This window comes from Lissotriton helveticus, chromosome 10 (genome assembly GCF_964261635.1).
Source record: "Lissotriton helveticus chromosome 10, aLisHel1.1, whole genome shotgun sequence".
Taxonomy (NCBI): Eukaryota; Metazoa; Chordata; class Amphibia; order Caudata; family Salamandridae; genus Lissotriton; species Lissotriton helveticus.
This window is the reverse complement of record NC_136071.1, coordinates 35,251,704-35,273,810: the sequence shown is the minus strand read 5'-3', so window position 1 is coordinate 35,273,810 and position 22,107 is coordinate 35,251,704. Positions and strand designations below refer to the sequence as shown.

The 22,107-nt window shown below is 44.1% G+C and overlaps 1 protein-coding gene across 1 annotated transcript in view; it reads right to left on the bottom strand.

Annotated features, from left to right (window-relative positions):
- Nucleotides 1-3,252: 3,252 nt before the first annotated feature.
- Nucleotides 3,253-22,107, bottom strand: part of IMP4 (IMP U3 small nucleolar ribonucleoprotein 4) — a 50,055-nt gene continuing 31,200 nt past the window's right edge. The window contains exons 8-9 of the mRNA XM_078664674.1: nt 10,963-11,036; nt 3,253-3,780 (exon numbers count right to left, since the gene is read on the bottom strand). Coding sequence (XP_078520800.1) covers nt 3,668-3,780; nt 10,963-11,036 — 187 coding nt within the window. The 3' untranslated portion in view covers nt 3,253-3,667. The remainder of the gene's footprint in view (nt 3,781-10,962; nt 11,037-22,107) is intronic.

The window sequence follows — 22,107 nt, the reverse complement described above, 5'->3', positions numbered from 1 at the left end:
CTGCTTGCAAACTGCATGGTACCAGTTACTAACTTATATTTTGTCCCAGTTATTCATTATCCTGTGCTGCTAAAAAGATATATTTGGATGGAAATACATTTTAAACGTTAAAGTCAATGCTAGCCACTGTGTTATGCTCTGAATCCTGAGTTTGTGCTTTTCCAGACCAAGCACTCTTTAAACATTTTATATACACACTGATTTACATGTATGATTCAATGTCTCTATATGTGTGTGATGTAAAGTGCTCTGACATCCTACAATGGTATGAGAGATGCTACAAAACAAATGAAATACATGTGACAGAGGGGCTATTACTTCAATATAAAATACTAAGGGCCAGATGTACGATCTGTTTTTATATGCGCGAACGGTTTATCGAACCCCTTTGCGCATGCAAAAACCTATTGGGCCATGTACATAGCCTATTTCGCGAGTCACAATTTGTTTGCGACTCTTTAAATAGGTTTTGCAACTTGCTATTTGGAATGGGCATTCCCTTCCAAATAGCGAGTCTCAAAACCATGTACAAATGTTTTGCGGTCGCAAAACAGTCACAACTACCACCTACTTCAAGTAGATGGTAATGCATTCACAAATGGGAAGGGGTTGCAAATGCATGCACAATTATTTTTTAAGGTCAGGCAGTGGTGCCAGGGACCTCTGCCTGCCCTTAGAAAATGAAACGAAAATGTTTCATTTTCTTTTTTTTTAAATTCATGGTAAACAGGCTGTATTTTTTTTTTTAAAACTGCTTTATTTAAAAGCAGTCCGAGACATGGTGGCCTGCAGAGCCCAGCAAGCCACCATCGCTGGGAGGGCTGGCATTCCCAATGGGCTCGCAAATTGCGAGAGGCTCATTAATATTAATGAACCTCGCAATTTGCAACCCCACTGGGAATCCCAAACAGCGTTAAACACACTGTTGTACATTTCATTTAGCGACTCGCAATTTGCCACTCTCAATGTGTCTCCAATTGCGAGGCGCTAAATGAAATGGACGTACATCTGGCCCCAAAATCCTTAGTACTTTGAGTATTTGTTTTGTGTGCACACGTGTGTATTTTTTTCAAATTACTGTTTTAATGTTTGAAATTTAACTCATACAAATTGCTTGGGGGTCCCCGGCTTCCAGTGGTGACTCAATGGGGGTCCTCAGGCGTCAAATGTTTGGGAACCACTGCCCTACGTAACTGGGGTACCATTTACTGGATACTTGCAGGTGTGTTAAAGTCTTTAGCAAGTTGTAGCAGACTTAAGATAAAATCTTGTTTTGGGGAAGGGGCACTGGCACCGAGGTCTGGTTAGCTGGCCTTCATGCACTGTTGAGTCAAAAATCAGCATCTAGTAGCAAAAAAAACAAGCACTGGCATAGCCAATAGGTTTCGCCTTTGGGACCTTATAAGTGTTTAGTTAGTGGCGATTAAGTACTTTGGGATGGGTGAGGCGTGCAGGTGAAATGGGGAGAATAGTGTGCAAATTGTGAGCTCAACAGGAAAAGGTTGGGGGTGAGATATGGCTTAACGGCTACAGCTGCCGCTTTTGGAACTGGGTTGGAATCTCTTAACAATGGTTTAACACCGTGTGATTCTGGGCAAGTCACTTAATCTCCCAGTGCCTAAAGCAAAGTTAACGTGCCCTTGTATAAACCTAACAGAGAGGGGCCGGTGCCGATGAATGCTGGTGCGCAGTGGAGCAAGGAACCGAAGCTTGATTGATGGGCCATGAGTGAAGGGCCTGCTAATCCCCTTACACCGAGCAAACTTCACTCACCTCCACCCTGGATCCGACGGCACTGAATCCAGCCACGAGACGGACACTTCCTGCCTCTGGGGCAAACCCGGCAGGATCTCCCGCGCGTCATCTGTTCCTACACACCTGGGTCAAGTGGAGTGTAAAAAGGTCAAGCTTGTGCGACATCTCCAACACCTAGCACCGCTGAGGGGATGCAGTCTACGACAGCAGAGTAATGTCATCCTCTTTAACTGTGGAACGTGAGGCACTTGTCAAGGGGTGCGTCGCAGAGAACAATTCCAGCAGGGGAAAGAAACACATAATAGAAAAGAAAGCGGTTTGCTTTTAGTGTGGACAGATTTTGCCAATTGTGTCACTGCTATGCCAAACGCACATTAAGTGCCTCCGTGCGCATGTTTGCACGCATTCAACTGGCACTGGACTTAATGTCCTTTTTATTTCATATCCCCCCGCCCCCAGTTTCACGCAAATGAGCCTCAACGCATCTCTGATCGCCTCTTAGCATCGTAATTGCGTCTATACAGTGAGTCGTATTATAATGAATGTCGTTAATTAAAGTGTCCACAGTTGCACACATTGTTGAGTTTTTCTAATCAAAATTGCCGGTTGGATTATAAAATATGTCATCACACAACAACATTTCATTTAAGATAAATATTACATAATGTACAAGTGAGTATTCACTACACCACCACCTCGGCGGCTCTTTAACCCATTTTCGGAAGCCCGGCGCCAGGTCAGAGGAAAGGGGAGCGCGGAGAGGTGGGGGTGATGAAGCAAGGGGGGGGGGGGGGAGAGAGAGAGGGGACACCAAGCAGGACCAAGGGAAGAGGAAGGCTGAGAAAGCAAGCTGGGTCATGGGGAAACTGAAAGCGACCCGCTAGGAGTAAACATTTCCCAACCAAGGAAACCTGACACAAAACAGATGGCCCCTGCGCACCACTGCTGACACAAAACAGATGGCTCCTGCGCGCCTCTCCTGGCTCCAGTGAGCAAAACGCTCTGAGAGTAAACATTTCTTGAGAAGCTGGGACATCCACAACTCTTTGGCCAATTGCTTGCTGAAGCCAGATGCAAAGGCCAATAACGTGTGAGCACCACACGCACGAGCTTCTACAACAGCTGAAGTGATTCCAAGAGGCCAATTCCAGAGCAGCGCATGAGCGCTGCACTAGGCTCGACCTAAAAAGGGGAGGGGGGAGGAATAGCTTAGCTGCAACACAAGCCCAGTTTTGTACACAGGTCTAGAAGGTGCTGAAAATAAGAATGATAGGCAAATCATCCCCTTCCTAAAAATTAACATACTGGAGATAACTTTCATGCTTATTATGCAAAAGAAAATAAATTACAGGTGTGAGGTGGTAGGGGATGAACAACGGTGGATTCACAGCTGTGGTGTCGGGTAGGGGGGGGAGAGGAGTATATATTCACTTCTTTTGCGAGTTAGGTAACCTAGAAGCGCACAGATTGATAGTGCTATAAAGAAATTATACATCATTTATTAAACGATTACTTTATTAACTGTACATGGAACTGAAAATAATAAAAGGAAAAGTATCAAACGCACATGTTTCTAAAAGTATGGCCAATCACCTCTTCATGTACCGAGTTTTTTTTAATTCACAAATTTCTTCGCCAAAGGCAGTGGTGATTGGATGCCAGGAGGGCTTTTTTTAGGTTGCCATGGCTGCAGGTCTTTAGTACAAGAATGAGTGGATCCTCCCACAAACATGGCAGGAGGAATATTTCCTGAAATATAGCGTGGCTTCTCCGGTTTACAAATACAAAACTGGTTGTTTCCCAACACGTACAGGAGCAGCAGAGCCTCAGAGTGAGTAACTGCTCCCCATGTAGTTTTCACAGCCATTCCATCGAATTGCTCACAGGGTTGCATCCGATTCAGTCTCTTCACCTATTCCACACTGAGGAATTTCCTTTTCTTGGCCGTGTGGGTATACGGGTGCCAGCGCCACTCCACATCTGCAGTTTTCTCATTTTCGAGAGTTCCAAGTTTAATCATGTACACTGTGAATACAAAAGGGTGGGTATTAAAGCACGGCATTTCCTGCTGGTTTACAGTCTCCGTCAAGACATGAGATGCTATACCAACCTGTAGGCAAGTTACAACAATGTGACTGGTCCACCTTGACCTATATTATATGGGGAAACAGCCTTTACAACAAGGTTTTTACCTCATTGTCACTTTACCACGCATTTTTTTAGCATGCATATTTTTACCACATGCATGCCTTTACAATGCGTGCCTTTACCACGCATTTAAGGTAAGTTGGGGGTGGTTCCCTCAACAAACACATTGTTTTTAGAAATAAAACAATGCATGGTAATGGCATGCGTTGTAAATGCATATTCGGGGTAAAAACATGAGAGTTCAAAAATTTGAGGCAAAGGCATACAATGTATTTGCTTGCAGTGTACTGTCATACAACCTATTTTATGGAACCTCTATAGTGAACAACTTGCTTCATCAGATCATCATCTTTGTTCCAAGGGGCATCATTTAGTGTTAGGAAAGTAGCTGCCAGAGATCTGTCCGCTATATTTAAGCTGGCCGGGGCCATTTTCCAAAAGGGATTGCTCCTTCTTGGTTCGTCCAAAATGTACTGAGAGATAGCCACTATGAAATGACAGCCATGTCTTTTTAGAAAAAAACCCAGGAAGCAGTTGCTTTTATTCAGAAACATTAAAAAGCTGTGTCGTTCGTTTACTACCTTCATTTGGTGGCCACTGATTTTTTTTTGGGCAAGATTTGCCACGTCTTTCATGGTGGCCCCAAGAAGGAAAATATGCACAGGAAAGTCTTCCCTTAATACCAACATATTGTTGCGGATGTCCCCAGTGGTGGATGGGCAGCTGGCCATGTTTGCAATGGCAAAGCCACCTGAGATGCTGCCGGTGAACCCCCACCCCCCTCATGTAAAAGAGGCAATGGAAGCACAGGTTTGATGAAACAGTAGACCTGCCAATTTATGGTGAATCTCCCTGCTCTGCCAACCTCCAAATGAACCACTAGTTGCCAAAATTGATTTCGGGTTTATTACTCTAATTTCTAGAATGTCGTCAAACTAACCCAGGTCACAAACTAGGAGGGCCCTCAGTTTTCACTTTTTCCTTGATGCCCAATGTCCAGGCATGACCTAGTATCTGGTGTTGTCTTTTTAACAGGAAAGGAGGTAAAAAAGAAATATGCTAGGTAGATTTTTATTATTCTTAGGATTCTTCTGTGGTTTGATGGTTCATTCATGTGATAAGGATGTAGTAATTTGTGGATATTGCATTTGGAACACCGCAAACCCGACCCTGTATGGATCGGCAGCCAAGGGCCTTATCAAAGCTTGTAATTTAATTTTTTTAATACAGAAGCGTTACTGAATGGCGAGTTGCAAATAATTGTTCTGTAGACAATCATGTGGCTATTTGAAAAAGGAAAACCTAGCAGACACCTTACCGTTAAAGGTAATCTGTGTTGGGCAGAAAAGGGGAAATAAGAATTAGATGGTTGAGAAACAGAGTCCAAAACAAGTGTGAGATGTGCATGCATGGATGCATGTTCTAGATACCTTTAGGTTCTCCAGTATTATATCTTTCATAGATTCACATGCTTGAATCTTTCCCATCGTCATGGTGGGAGGCACACAGTAAAAACAATAGAAAAGCAATGCTAGTTGATAGGCCGTAGAAAACCTCACTGAAAACAATAGAAATTGTTAACCTATTAACATGTTTTAAAGGAATCGATTTCAGCCGAGCAGAGACCCAGAAGCACTCATCCCCTGCAGAGTTACCACACCTCATATTTCTTACAGTACGCCGTGCAATAGGGAGTCTCCCTGAGCTCTGCTCAGTCAGCTTTGACCTCTCAGCTATCTGGTGACTTTGTGAACGTCCATCTACTTCCGAGGTACAGTGTGAGAGATTACTTATCAAACTTTTGGATAATTTCTGAGGGGCCCAGAACTTACAGGCCTTGCAAATCCTTTGGGAAATCCAGGATATATTCAGAAGATCCCCACAAGGAGTGTTTATGCGGCCTGTACCCCCAACACAACTCAAAGGAATATAAATACTGCCGTAATTTTTCTGCGAAGACTCTCAAAGACAGGAGGACTACTTCCCTGGCTCCAGAGAAAGAAGGCGGCTCAGCCAGACTCTGACAGCAATGAAAGAGGACATACATCCTTTAAAAGGCTAAAAATGAGGACTCTGCCTCATCTGCCAAAGATCCGAAGAGGGCGAAATCCAATTTCAGGGAAGCAGGTGCTGGGAGCTCAAGTGACCAGGATCATACTAAACCATCTCCTTCTCTCAGAAGGTCTCCATCTGCTTCTCTTTCAGTTCCTGTCAAACCCTCCACTGAGCCAGTGACTGAAAATTCGCCAGTCTAAGGATCCCTTGACGACAACACTGTTGACTGCAGCTTTGTCGTTGAGAGCGTGGACGATACAAACACTCAACGTAGCTGACCACAGTGGCATTGACGACGAGAATGGCAAATCACATAGCGCCATTCATATCTTCATCGTAGCCATCCAACAGCCTGTCGATGATGAATTCATCAACCCAGTCGACAACAAAAGCGACCATCCACATCTCTACGAAAGGCATTTCAGTTTTTCTCCAGGCAGCTATCACCAAAATGTCACCATCACCTTTGCAAAGCTCTTAAAGTTTCAGGACTCTGGAGATGAAGGTCTGGCCCTGCGTATAATTGCTCACAACTGAATGTGAAGTGCCAGGAAACAGAACAAGAAGCGGTTGACCAGTGTCCGGCCTCTTACCTTCAAGGCGAACATTCTTTCTAGGATAGGATCAGAGAGATTGCCTGCAGGTATGATACCTCTGAGGATCATTATCACTACGAAGAACAAGAGGGGGAACATCTATAAGAATTCTCTATTACAGTCCCTGTGTCTATGGTTACAGACCTACGATTAATGATAAATTACTCTCTTCAGAGAAGTCCTGCAGTATCCCTTCTTAAAAAGAGACCTATTCCCCCACCTATCACAATAAGGGATCGTCTAGCTGAAAGTGAGAACAAACATCAACCAGAAGAGGGTGAAATTCCGTTTGATGCAGCAGTTGAAAATTCTGCTTCACAGACTCCACCTCCAGACAGCTCGTCACCCACAGATATAGGTCATTTTTACGACCTGCTAGAGCGCACATCTAAGTGTTTCGACCTACCGCTTCCAACTAAGCATACTCCAGCATCTGTGGGAGCAGTGGTGCCAAAATTTGATTTAAAAAATATAGAGCACCAGAGAATGCACCAACTTGTCTTATTGGTCATCCCATGCCTGATTCTGTCATAATGCAGGTGGCACTGTGAAGGGCTAAGAATCCATCTTCTCGTTCGGCTCCACCTGATAAGGAAAGCAGTAGACTTGACAACATTGGGAGACAGTTTTCCGCCATTGCAGTGACTGTGAAAAGAGTTTCTAATGCACTAGCGATTCAAGGGCGATATGACCAGCAAATGTGGTCCGATCGGTCAGCATTTATAGAGTATCTCTCTGATGACAAACAGAAAAAGGCAAGAGAGATACTCACAGAAGTTGAGAAAGCCTCTTTGTAGATGATAGACACAGCAATGGATATCTCCTCCACTGCATTCTGTCAAATGGCAGGGGCAGCAGTACTAAGGGGCCAGGGCTGGCTGAAGGCTACATACATCTTTCCGCCCCAAGGTGCAATCGAAGATCTTGGACATGCCATGTGACGCTGAGAATCTTTTCGGCAAACACGTGGACGATGCTCTCCAGTCCATAAAACCCGATACGGAGACAGCTCACTCTTTGGGTTCAGTTCAACAAAGACGTTTTTCTTCCTTTCAAGGAGGACTGGGGCAGGGGTCAGTTCACACCACCACTATAAAGGCCAGATGTCAGAGCTCAGCAGGGATTTTGTCCAACCTGTCCCTCACAGACAACCCACTGGGCAGCTGCAGCCTCCACCTATCCTTGACAACCAGCTCGAAGACGCCCTCCAGCTGTAGGTAAATCTCAAGATACCTCTAGGAGACAATGATATGTCCTGGCACTGGCCATCTCGGCCCCATCTCAGAAATTCAGTAATTTTCTTTCCAGATTCTTCAGTCGTTGTAAAAGCATCTCTTCCGACAAATAGATGTTAGACGTAACCCAGCACGGTCACACCCTGGAATTTGTTCAAAAGCCTCCAAATCATCCACCATACAAAACGTCTCACCGACATCTCGTTTCACAGATGGAAGAGATCTGCGAGCTTCTCTCCAAAAATGCACTAGAAGTCGATCCGCCAAATCAGCGCAACAAAGGCTTCTATTCCAATTTTTTTCCTTCTCATCAAACCTGTGCTTCCTTTGCCTCTTTTACATGAGGGGTGTGGGGGTTCACCGGCAGCATCTCAGGTGGCTTTGCCATCGCAAACATGGCCAGCTGCCCATCCTTACGATAGCAGGGTGATTCTACAACAAGCTCTAGCAGAATCCAAAAAAAAGTATATCGCAAAGGTGAAAAGGGTTCAGTCTTTGGTGTACTTCTCACTTGGTGCATCCCATCTCTTCAACACCAGAACAAGTTTTTCTTGACTTGCTGCATCTAGCAGTCAGATTTGTCTCATACTTATGTGAAAGTTCAACTGGTGTCCCTAGCCAGATTCAGACAACAGAACGGAAAGCTCTCTTTGTGGTCGAACAGATTCACTAAAGAATTTATGAAAGGACTTTTCCAGGCCTTTCCGCAAGTTAAGTTTCCACCAGTGACCTGGCAATTCAATACAGTTATCACAATTAATGAAGCCTCCTTTTGAGCAGATTCACAAGGCTGACTTAAAACTTTTATCCTGGAAGCTTGCCTTTCTCTTGGCTATTACCTCCACAAGGAGAATAGGCTAAATTCAGGCTCTGACAATCTGAGAACCATATCTTTAGTTTCAGGAAAACAGACTCATTCTGAGAACTAACCCAAAGTTTATTCCAAAGGTGCCAACCAATTTGTATCTCAATGAGCATATTTTCTTGCCAGCCTCCCTAGTCCATCTTTGCCTATGGAAAAAGCTCTTCATTCTTTGGACATTAAAAGATGTCTCAAGTTCTCCCTGGACCGAACTAAATCGCTCATGAAATCTGATCAACTCTTAGTCTCCTATGCCTCACCCAGAAAGAGCAAGCCCCATCAAAGGCCAGTATTGGATGTTGGGTTTCTGCAGTCATCGGATTCTGCCATAAAAAAAAAGCAGGAAGGCCACTGTCAGTGAAGGTGAAGGCACATTTCACAAGAAAAGTGGCAGCTTCTTCAGCCCTGTTTGCGGGGGTTTCAGTCCCTGACATCTGCAGGGCAGCCACATGGGTTAATGCCCATACGTTTGTGAACCACTACTGCCTGGACTTGTGGCAAAAACGTGATGTGGCTGTTGGACAAGCTGCATTATGACACCTGTTTTCATAAGGTATGCAAGTTTAAGTCTTTTATAACAAGGTGCTTTTTTCATATTCCCTTTCCCTCTTTCTCTTTGATTGAAATGTTTAGTTCATGATATAGGATTAAGTGCATTGCTCTCTTTCTTTCTTGGAAGTCTTTGCTCGTTTATGTATGTGATAAATCATGAAGGATTTAAAAATACAGTCATGTTTGTGGAATTCACTGAAGTGTTCAGACACTGGTTTTCCTTGGTTGGGTTTGTGTACATCGCAGTATTGTTCTTGTATCTTTTGTTTGCGGGGACCGAGTGTGCTTCCAATATTGGTTACAAGTACAGTTAATCAGGTAGATAATGTATGTACTAGTGTAGTCCAGCCAGTGTTTAATCAAATAATTGTATTCTTTATGGTTCGTGAATTTTGTTTTCTATTGCCAGTTTGTACACTGGACACTTGTGGCAGCTGTGGAAACCTGGTGGTCTTTCAGAATATGTTTGTGGTCTGGTGCTCTTCAGTCTCTTATCTGCATAGCCTGTCTTTTAGATTTTACAAACTTTTGAATCCTGCATGTGGCCTTGGAAGGCCTGTTGCACTTTAGAGTTGTCTGTGAGCAGATTCAAATGTTGATGTGTCGATGGTCTTCTAAAATAATGACTTTCATGATACTGTGTTCTACATCTTATTGGCGCCGTTATTAGTTTCCTTCTTCCCTTATGTTTTATCCAGTAGTTTAGTTTTATTTAAGCTCATTACACTTTGTGCCATGATTTGAGCCTAGCCTCTACAGGTAAGGTGCCCAATTCATTTTTATATTTATTTTGTGTGCACTCTTGGTTTATGCTTCGGTCCCTTTGATGCTCATCTTAGGTTTCTTTTTTTCTCTTAGTGTTCCGTCACATTATTATTGAATTAGATTGTTTTGCATGTAATCAGTACTTTGCATATTTAACATATTGCAATGCCTTTTAAGTAAGCAGTACTGAGTGGAGACTTTAAGTTTTATACACTCACCCATGTGCTGCATAAACTTTTGACAGTCATTCTTCAGTTTGCTTAATCCAATACAACAGTCCAACTTAAAGTTCTACGTATAACTGACAACTGCATCCCTTACGAACTGCTACCCTTAAGCCAGTAGTACTCAACACAAGCGGTCAATGTACATTATTTAAAATGAACCAACTTTTTCCCTACTCCTGGAAGTAGTACGGTGAATCTATGAGATATATTGTAGCTTATAGTAAGTGGAGCTGTCCTAAAAGCCTTTTCTGGGTATTCGTGGTCTTGATATCACAGCCTATTATATGTGTGACTCCTCATACACAACCTTACCAAATGTTAGGCACTGGGTCAAGAATATTACACACAGTTGTTGGTCCAGCGGCAGAAATACTCTTGATCGAACTTAAACAACCCTCAAATAGGGATCAAATCTGGGCCACTGGATTTCTGAAACACCGACTTTGGCTCTGCAAAATAGACTATATACCTTTTAGACTCAACCAATAAAAAGTGATGAAAGACTGCTAACTGGCAACTTTCAGAACAGTCTGGAGCATCTGCAAATTAAGTTAATTTACAGGAGTAACATTAATCTGTGCATATGGCAAGAAGCCTATCTTTCCTTCAGCCCCAGGTTTAAATGAACGTTTGCAATGGCACAAATTATCATGCAGACATATTATTCAATGAAAACCAATAACTTTGCCTTCAACATCTCTCCTGCCCACAATGGGATGTTTGGACAATTCCAATTATGACATGGCCCGTCTTCAATATAAACTTACATTTCATCTCGAATCTGGGACCAACTTCTGAGAGTTCGATGTTCCGGTGATCTGTTTTTTTGTACACATGGTGCCTGTATAAGAATAAAAAAAGAAAGCATTGCTTCAGCTCAGATCCATAGATTCAGGCCACTTCAGTTGTACTAGTGCGAGACCTTGGGTAGTGATACTGGATCTTTAGCATGAGCAAGTTTCCTTGGGTAGATTCCGGCAAAACAAAATATATGTTGGAGGCACATACAGTATTAAATTTCACATTTATGTAGTGCTTCATACCTTTGCGGAGGCCACAAGGCATGCTATTCAGAGTAAGGTTTCTGGTGCATTCTTACAGTGTATGGTGGGTGTCGGATAGAGTTTGTCCTATATGGTGGTGCGTAGTGAGGAGTCGGCAAATCTAAGATATGTTTCCAATATGGGGTGTTGAAACTAAATACTTTTACTCTATTTCCAGCCATTATAGCAGATAGCTATTACTTCAGGCGCATCAGCCCACGAGAAAATAGGATTACCTGATGTCCAAAGTCAAACTTTGTGCACTGATCAGGTCACTGGCTAAGCACACGATAGTCTACCTACAACCAGTGTAGGACCCGTTTTGCGTCAGGAATAGGCAAACTATTGCTCCTAGTCACTCATCTTAAAGACTAGGCTTTGGTGCTCTCTGCTATATAAACATGGCTTAGAGTAATAGATCAGTAATAGAGGCAGGCTTGAAGCACCTCAAGAAAGCCAGTGTGATCACATATTCAACTTGGGCAGCAACAGTCCATTCAAAATACTTAATTTGCTGCTGACGTTTTTAAGATTGGTTGTAACATTTCTTTTTAGAAAGACATGGTTAAAGGTTTGTGACCCTGTTTTTTTCCTCAAGCCGCATCTCTCACCAACTACAAGCATTAAAATACCTTCATTTTGTCAAGATTTTACAGAACTAAAGATGATAGGAGTTTATTTTGGAGAAACAACTTCAGTGTACCTTCTTTCTCAATCACATTTATCCTTTTTTTAAAAGGTAATGACCAGCCAACTTGGAGGCCTGTTGCTTACATCTATCCATTGTAGGCAACTGTACACTTTTCCATGCAAGGGAAACGCTCTACTTTATGGATATGGAGCTCAGCAACCACTCTACTATGGGCAACACTGAGATTCACCCTCTTCTACAATTTCTTTGTTGGATGACAATCCCCAACCAAGCATAGGGCTCAGATACGGTGTGATATGCAAGCAAACTTCCTCCACCCGAGCTGGATGAAGTGCCAAGGAAGGGAGAGCAAAGAGGGGGCCTAGGGGAGGGAGGGCTAAGAGTCCAGACAGATGATACAAAGGGTACAGGGGCAAATCTTCCTTGTATGAGTGGGACATATTAACACGTAGTTAAGTAATATACAGAAAAGGCTAAAAGACATTTTAAGGTCAAATGGGAATAGGTGCTGCATGTGAGACTATGGCATACGTGGCGCATCACCAACACATGTATTAAACAAGCATTGGCATAGCCAATAGGTTTTGCCTTTGGGACCTCATAAGTATTTAGTTATGCAGCAGGTCCCAAAGGCGAGACCTATTGGCTATGCCAATGCTTGTTTAAAAGAGGCCTCTGTTCGTCCTCATCATAGTCTAATTGCACCTTCCACCAGCTGTCTGAAATTACAGACATCAAAACAATATTCACTTGCGTTCGGGTGGCATGAAAAACTATTTGGCCAAGCACGCTCACGTCATCGCATCAGGAGCACGAATTACAGTATTCAGAGACCGCGGACCTTTCAAAACCCGAGTCATTGGAGAGAACGTTGTCACTGCCCGAACAACAGAGAAGATTTGAGACCAAAGGCCTGGCAGAGGAGTTTTTCTGAAGAGAGGAGCCTGGTCGAGGAACACAAACCGTGAGACTCAGACCTTGTGCAGACAGCAGTCTATGTCGCAGAGCAGATTGTGAAAGGGAGAGAAGACCAGGGAAGAGAGCAACACTGTGAACTGACCTGCCATGTAGATGCCTTAGGGGCTTCCTGGGTAAAAAAAAACTCAGACCACAGAGAAGTCGGATGGCTGCAGGGGGGATTGGTGGGGGGGGGGGTTGGTAGGGGTAACTGGGTTATACACAGCCATTTCAATTTTGGTAAAAGCTTATCGTTGCGCTGCGTCACTGGTGAAGGTTTGGGTGATACCACTTCCTTTCCCCCACTCCTTTTCCTTAATTAATAATAAGAAGAATAACCATTGGCATTGAGTGCGCAAGCAAAAGGAGACGGAGAGGGTGGAGCGAGCGAGTGGCTGCACTTCATGAAACATGAAGCCCAGTGCTGTGAAGCGGAGATGTTGTGAGAGAGACCATGAAGCAGGAGGTGAGTCCGCGCAGTCTTCACTTTTCAAGCTCTGCACTCATGCTTGTGGCACGCCGCTGCTCGCTCCCGCAAGGTGGATGCCGCCACAAGCACGAGTGCAGTGCTTGAAAAGTGAAGCTCGATGGCTAAAGGTCCTCCTAGAGCAGCGCATGCGCGCTGCCTAGGCGAGAGCTAAAAACACAAACTAATTTACTTTATATGCTAGACAAACACATTGAAACTAGGAGATTGTTTAAACCATGCAGTGGATTGGCATCGATAATTAATGTAAATAAAGTTAAAGCACCAAAACAGGATTAACTGAGCATGTCGCACAAAACTAAAACAAAAACTATCTTTATCAGAGCCAGGCTCCTACATGTTGGCAAGATATACCAGTGAACTCTGTTGAATAGTCCCATTTTATAGCACTTCATATCCCAATGAATTCACAAAGCTGTCCTATTTGAAAGGTATTCCTGGATACTGTTTTAGAGTTGTTGGCTGACCCCGCCTTGGGTTTGCCCAGACTGGACTCCCAGTCACTACCTACAGCCTCTTTGTGCAGGCCCCCTCGACCGGGAGTGTCTCCTGCAGCACGGACCGGACGCCTAGAAGCACCACTGCACAGAGCCCCACAGCCCAAGGAGAAGTGGACCGACTGGGTCTCTACATGCCTTAGTATCTCAAGGACCACTAAGGCAGGTAAGATGGTGGACATCTATACTTAACCAAAGCTGATCGATGGAATAGAGTGCAGTTTAGACCAAGACTCCTTCGCCTGATAATTTAGTGCCTTTTTGAATCTAGTAATTACTTAACCAGTCAAAATCTCTGTGAAAAATAAAGCCTTGTTTTGTTGTCTACACAACTCAGTCTTAAAGGAACAGAACACGCGTGTTCAGCTGAAGCAGGCTCTTTCAGGTCAGGTTGTTCCTTTTCAGGGAATGTATCTAAGCTAGTCCTTTTACACAGATCCGTCAAAAAAGCTGCTATGATTCAAAGGGAGGCAAAAACTTCCATCAATAAAATCATCCGTGTCCTGTACAGTGGGGTTTGCGAGTTTTACAACATCAGAATAAGAAACAAACAAATAGATGTGAGATCAACCTGGTCTTACATATAGATGATCTTGGATCTTTCTTTCCATAACAAATTTTGACTGCCACTCCATCCAAGCCTTAGGTTGCATAAGCGGCATGACACAGGGCATCGACCCTACAGATGACCAACGGCAGGAAGAATGAGGATCCATCACAGACCGATTTCTTCTACAAAGGCTTGAAGTCCAACAACTTGGGAGGTGACAGTATGTCAAGAACTCCTTATTTTCTTGAACTTCAAAACATGCTGAGGCAAATTCAACAGCTTCAGATCCGCATCCATTGGACTTGCAGAAAAAAGAGGTCACTATTGCATGAAATAAATGGCGATTCATCTGCCGCTTACAGTAGAGTTAAAGCATGCCACTAGCAACCACATTCTATGCAAACTGACAGTGGTGAAGGTGATGGTCTACGAAAAGGTTCTGGACCGGTTCTTGCCTTTGAGAAGGGATTACAGTGAGGAATCTGCAGGGCCCATTAGAATGGCAAAACCGGAGTATATAAAAAATATTCCTTAATTGAACAAGGATTTTTGGAACAGCTTTTATTTCACCTTGATATACAGTGAAGCATGTCCAAGAGAATTCATATCACATTTTCGCCTTTATTTCGACCCGACATGACTTTGACATTGCTTTTTTAACTATAGTCCATGCAAATCAGGCGATTGATGACAATAGAATGGTTATCAAGCTGATGGGGATGAACCACTGAAGTCCTGACATCAGAGTACTTCAAAGTCACATTAAAACGGTTCAAACTGTAGAACTAACGCCCAATGTTGAAATTGCATCAATAGTTTGCGTTGTCTGGCTTGAAACACGAGTCAGCGAGGAACAAAATCTATTTTTGTGTTCACACAGCCACAAATTCCTTATGAAAAGTTGGAAACAGAGTGTCAGGCAGAGTACTTAAAATCCTGTCTGAAAGCCAGACATCAAAAATCTTTGTTACCTGTCAAAATGTTCAGCATACACCAATTCATACCCTCAAACGTGGCTGGATGAGATCATGGGATCCAGATTGATCTCATGGATTTGAGTCCTCTTGAAGAAGCACACAGAGGTTCCCTCTACGCCAGCTAAATCTTCATGATGCAGGTTTTCTCAAATGGCAAATTTGCAGCTTCTTGTTTATTGACTTTGCTAGCGAGGTGATTACTTTGAGTTTAGAGTATGGCAGTCTGTAGGCATGGTGATTTAGGTGTGGGAAGAGGGTGCCGTACTCCACCAGATAGCAGAGGTCATAAGCATGTCATAAACCATTCATGTCTTTGTCAAGCAAGCCTCATTCCATAGTTCACGTGTGGAAAATAAAAAAGTTTAGTGAGCTCTGGTGACAGCTGAAAATGCTAAACCTGTACTCAAATTCTACTCAGTGATGTAGGTCTTATTCAATACAGGCTCTGGGCGGAGATACCAGCTAATATTCTGAATGACAGCTGTCTGAGGTGGCTGGAGTGAATGTTTCTTCCACAGCCTTACACTTAAACCATGCAGTTATTGTACATTTACTGGTGTCTTACACTAGTATAAAATGTGTGCATCAATTGTGTTGCCCTGGTCACAGGACCCAGTGTCAAAGACTTGCATTAGCAAGAGATGCACTTAAACTCCATTTAAGTAGAGCAAGTGATACCCAAGTTACTGAGTGTTCAGCACTACAATTAATCTTTGAAAATGATGTTCAGTAAAAAAAGATTTATGTTACCATTTACCTATCCCCAGTCCACTGATCTTCATGATCTTCAAGGCTGCATGCTTGAAAAGAACTGATATAGTGCATACTCTAGTTGTACGTGTTAGACTTCTTTAAACATTTGGTGAGACCTTTGGACAGAGACCCTTTGATCTCAGAGTTCCGGTCAGGACACTCAAAAACAAGGGCCCCTCGCAATTAGGCTCGTGAGCTGAGACTATCTTGGCCAGGGATCCTTGGATGATTGTCAGACCGTCCAAATTAGGGTGCCTTGGTAAGTGACGCACCTCTCTACCAGCCTTTCATAGGCCACAATAAAAGAATCAGTTAATCCTGAACTGCAGAGACTAAATCTAAATGTGAACAACAAAAGCAGAATCTGAGGAGGTACACCCAAGCAAACCAACATGTGTATTGTTCTGCAAGGATACCAGGCAGCTGTTAGGACCATAGCCCATCGTGAAGGCCATTCCAGCATCTTGCACAGACATTAAAGATGCCACATGTTTGGCTTGGTTTTAAAGCTGGTTAGAAACTACGTTAATCAAGTTCTGAGAGAATAACATGTTCGAGGCATATGGGCTGCAGATGGTACATTTATGAATAGATCGCCATCTGGTGTTGGGCTCGGATGATTGCACTTTGTTTTTCTTCTGGAGAAGTCTTTGTCGTCATAGGTGACTCCTCCTCTCGGTGTTAGTGCGCATGGGCATCGGCTCCATCCTTAGATTGTTTTTTTCCGCCATCGGGTTCGGATGAGGATCGAAGCGCTCCGGACCGACTTCAACAAAGAAGGTTATAACCGGCGCGTATTCCTTTCCAAATCGACGGTATCGTTATCGAACGCGACTTCACTCCATACCGACGCGATTCGAAGGACGACGACTACGAGAAACTCGACGTAGTCCAGCCCGGGGTCCATGGAAAGGACTCCATTCAAAAAATGTCCAACGTGTGGTGCTAAGTTCCCACACAAGGACCTACACGAAGTGTGCAACCTCTGCTTGTCCCCTGAACACGAATCCAGGGACTGTGAGGCCTGTGCAGCGTTCTCGTCAAAGTCGACGATTAGAAACCGTCGAGCCCGAAGACACGAGGTATCGAGAATGCAGTCACAAGCAATCCCGGAGCTGTTCGAGGACCAGCACCCAGAAGAGGAGGAAGAAGAGGCCGACGAGGCGGGGTCAGAAGCGGACGAGTCCGACGTCGAGGAAATCGACGTCCAACAAACCGTGAGTGACGACGTCCCTTTACCGAAAAACAGACCCCGCACGGTGTCGACCCCGCCCTCGAGCCCGGTCAGACAACCGAAAAAAGTTTCCAACGCCCCGCCTTCGAGCCCGGCAACGAAACAGAAACCGAAACACTCGGTCCCCCATCATAGTGGTTCCGGTTCCGATAAACCAACCACATCGACACCGAAGCACCAGGTCAAGGAAAGCTCGAAGTCGAAGCAGTCCATGTCGACACCGAAGCACGCTTCGGCGCCGAAAACACCCTCGACACCGGGGACATCTTCGATACCGAAGAAGTCGGATCCGAACAAAACTTCGGCACCGAAAATACAAATGGACATTTCAAAGAAAAAACACCTTTCGGAACCGAAAACTGCGGTACCGACACAGGAACACGGAACGGATCCTAAACAAAAGACTTTGTTTATTGACCCAAAGACTGGCAAGGTAGTCACAGAACTACCTAAAAAGAGGAAACATGAACATTTGGACGACAAGGCTCATCCAAAGAAGAGAACAATGGGGACGAATACAACTCCTCCCCCTTCTCCCAAACCTCACACACCATCTTCGCCTATTCCTCACAATAGGCCAGATATTCCTCCCACACGTCCATCTACACCTACAACAGATGGAGAGAGTGACACAGGGGAGGGGGGACACCCTGGGGATGATGAGGACACAATCCCAGAGGAGGCAGACCCATGGGAGGAGTATAATGTGGGATCAGGTAATGATACCGACCTTGAGTCATATCCCTCAAAACCTTCACCTCCTGATGACAATACTGGGTTTGCACAACTCATTACTAGAGCAGCAACATTTCATAAGGTAGACCTACATACAGAACCTCTAGTACAGGACTTCTTATTAGAGACACTACCTACTGCACAAAAAACATCAGGAACACTACCAATGCTAAAAGGCCTTCTCAGTCATACATCAGAGATATTCAAAGACCCAGTGAGGGCTAGGGTATTGAACCCAAGAATTGATAAAAAATATAGGGCAGCTCCAAAAGACCCAATATACATTAAGGGACAAATTCCTCTAGACTCACTAGTGGTCACAAACGCTCGCAAGAGAGCAAACTCTTTATCTACAGGAGAAGCGCCACCTCCTGACAAAGAGTCTAAACTAATAGATGCCTCTGGCAAGAGAGTAGCATCTCAAGCGGCAAACAGTTGGCGCATAGCTAATACGCAAGCACTACTTGCAAGGTATGACAGAGCGCATTATGATGAGTTAGAAACACTCATCAAACATCTCCCTAAAGAACATCAAAAGAGAGCTGATCAACTTATACAAGAAGGGAAGTTAATTACTAACACTTCAATAAAGTGCGCCCTAGACGCGGCAGAAACTGCGGCAAGGTCGACAAATACAAGCATCATGCTAAGGAGACATGCATGGCTCAGAGTGTCAGGATTCAAACAAGAGGTACAAACCTCGTTACTTAATCAACCTTTTGATGGGAAAACACTTTTTGGCACAGGGACAGATGAGGCCCTAGAAAAAATGAAAAAGGATACAGAAACGGCTAAATCAATGGGAGCATTGCAGCAGCCGACACAAAGAGGTTCCTTTCGTAGATCCACCTATAGAGGAGGATCCAAAAGTACAGGTACAAACCAACAGCAAACCTCTTTTACACCTACATCACCCAGAGGTAATTCTAGAGGTGGATACAGGGGTAACAACAACAAGGGTAGAGGTCGCGGAAACAACAACAACCGCAACTCTCCAACCCCAAAACAGTGACTTCATAGAGCTTCCCCCAGACCATATAACACCGGTAGGGGGACGCCTATCACAGTTCCTACCTGTCTGGGAAAACATCACATCAGACAAGTGGGTAAGACAAATTATCCAACATGGTTATTGCCTAGAACTCACAGCTACCCCACCAAACATCCCCCCCAAACAGCGTCCAATGAAACAAGATCACCTGACACTGTTAAAACAGGAAGTAATATCACTGCTAGAAAAGCATGCCATAGAGAAGGTTCCACAGCACCAACAGGGAACAGGAGTATACTCCCTATACTTCCTAATCCCCAAAAAGGACGGGTCTCTAAGGCCAATACTGGACCTAAGACCTCTCAACGCATACATAAATTCGGAACATTTCCACATGGTCACGCTCCAACAAGTACTTCCTTTACTGAAGAAAGGGGACTTTCTTTCTACACTGGATCTAAAAGACGCTTACTTTCATATCCCTATTCACAAAGCCCACAGGAAATACCTCAGGTTTGTGGTAGAAGGACAACATTATCAGTTCAAAGTCCTCCCATTTGGTGTCACGACGGCACCAAGGGTGTTCACAAAATGCCTGGCAGTGGTAGCAGCTCACCTAAGAAGACAACAAATTCATGTCTTCCCATACTTGGACGACTGGCTAATAAAAGCCAGGTCGCAAGAGGAGTGTCTGCAACACACACAAAAGACAATTCAGCTACTACACCAGCTAGGGTTCACGGTGAACTACACAAAGTCACACCTACAACCAAACAAAGTTCAACAATATCTGGGGGCTACCATAGACACAGAGAAAGCCAAAGTGTACCCCAACCCAATCAGAGTCCAAGCAATGCTTACAATCATTCAGAGATTTCAGCCACAACACTCACTAACAGCAAGAGTGTTCATGCAGCTATTAGGCATGATGTCATCCTGCATACTGCTAATACCATATGCAAAACTACAAATGCGTCCGCTACAAGAATGCTTAGCGACACAGTGGAATCAGGCTCAAGGACAGATTACGGATCTGGTGTTGGTAGACGACCGCACACACCGCTCTCTGAAGTGGTGGAACAGAACAAACATTACCAAGGGGCGGTCGTTCCTAGAGCCAATTCCACAGGTGACAATAACAGCAGACGCATCGCTCACCGGATGGGGAGCACATATGGACAAATACACAGTACAAGGAAGGTGGAGTGTGCAGGAAAAAACACTGCACATCAACTATCTAGAACTACTGGCAGTGTTTCTAGCATTGAAAGCCTTTCAGATACATGTTATCCACAAAGCAGTCCTGATCAGAACAGACAACATGACAGCAATGTATTATATTCAAAAACAGGGGGGGACGCACTCTCTCCAATTATCCAGACTAGCACAGGAAATTTGGAGATGGGCCATTCCTCAAAACATCTATCTGTTAGCCGAACACCTACCAGGAGTTCAAAACCAGATAGCAGACATCTTAAGCAGACAGTCGGAACAAATACACGAATGGGAACTGCACCAACAAATACTGCAGCCATTCTTCCAAAGATGGGGACAACCAGAGATAGACCTATTTGCCACTCATCAGAACGCAAAATGCCAAAGCTTCGCGTCCAGGTACCCACATCACCTGTCGCAGGGCAATGCGTTATGGATAAATTGGTCCAACAAATTTGCATACGCTTTTCCCCCTCTCCCACTAATCCCATTAGTGGTCAGGAAACTGCAACAACATTCAATGACCATGATACTAGTAGCACCCACGTGGGCAAGACAGCCGTGGTTCACCACGCTCCTGCAACTCTCACAAGTGCCACATCAAAAGCTACGAATTCTACCCATGCACCTTACACAGAACCATGGAGAAATAATGCACCCAGATCCAACTCAATTGAACTTAGCGATCTGGCTCCTGAAATCCTAGAATTTGGGTACTTAGATCTCCCCCCAAATTGCATGGAAATAATTAAACAAGCGAGACGTCCAACCACCAGAGCATGCTATGCAGCTAAGTGGAAGAGGTTTGCTATACACTGTACTAATAACAATATCAACCCTCTAGACGTATCAACAAGGGAGATTATTTGCTACTTGTTACACTTACAGCAATGTAATCTAGCGTACACATCTATCAGAGTACATCTAGCAGCTATAGCAGCATACCTACAAAACAGGCAGCGCATATCACTGTTCAGAGTACCAGCGATAAAAGCATTCATGGAAGGTCTTAAAAGAGTCATTCCACCAAGATTACCACCTTCCCCAGTCTGGAACCTCAACGTAGTACTCACCAGACTAATGGGGCCACCCTTCGAACCTATGCATAGGTGCGAAATACAATTCCTTACATGGAAGGTGGCATTCCTTATAGCCATTACCTCACTCAGAAGAGTAAGCGAGTTACAGGCATTAACAATACAAGAACCATTCCTACAGATACACCAGAATAAAGTGGTTCTTAGAACAAACCCAAAGTTCTTGCCTAAAGTAATTTCAGCATTCCACATCAATCAGCCAGTGGAATTACCAGTCTTCTTTCCAAAGCCACAGACGGTGGCAGAAAGGGCTCTACATACACTAGATGTTAAAAGAGCCATTTCGTACTACATAGAAAGAACACAAGACTTCAGGAAAACTAAACAACTATTTGTAGCATTTTCCCCAACACATAAGGGCAATCCTATCTCTAAAGCAGGCATCGCAAGATGGATTGTAAGATGTATACAAATATGTTACATTAAAGCAAAGAGAACATTAACTGTTCCTCCTAGAGCTCATTCCACAAGAAAACTAGGAGCATCTATGGCATTCTTAGGGAACATTCCCCTAGATGACATATGTAGAGCAGCAACTTGGTCTACACCACATACATTCACAAAGCACTACTGTGTTGATGTACAGGCTGCACAACAAGCCAGAGTGGGCCAAGCTGTATTAAAAACTCTATTTCAGACAGTTGCGACAGACACTGGTGACCACCGCTAGGGAGGTAACTGCTGTACAATCTATTCATAAATGTACCATCTGCAGCCCATATGC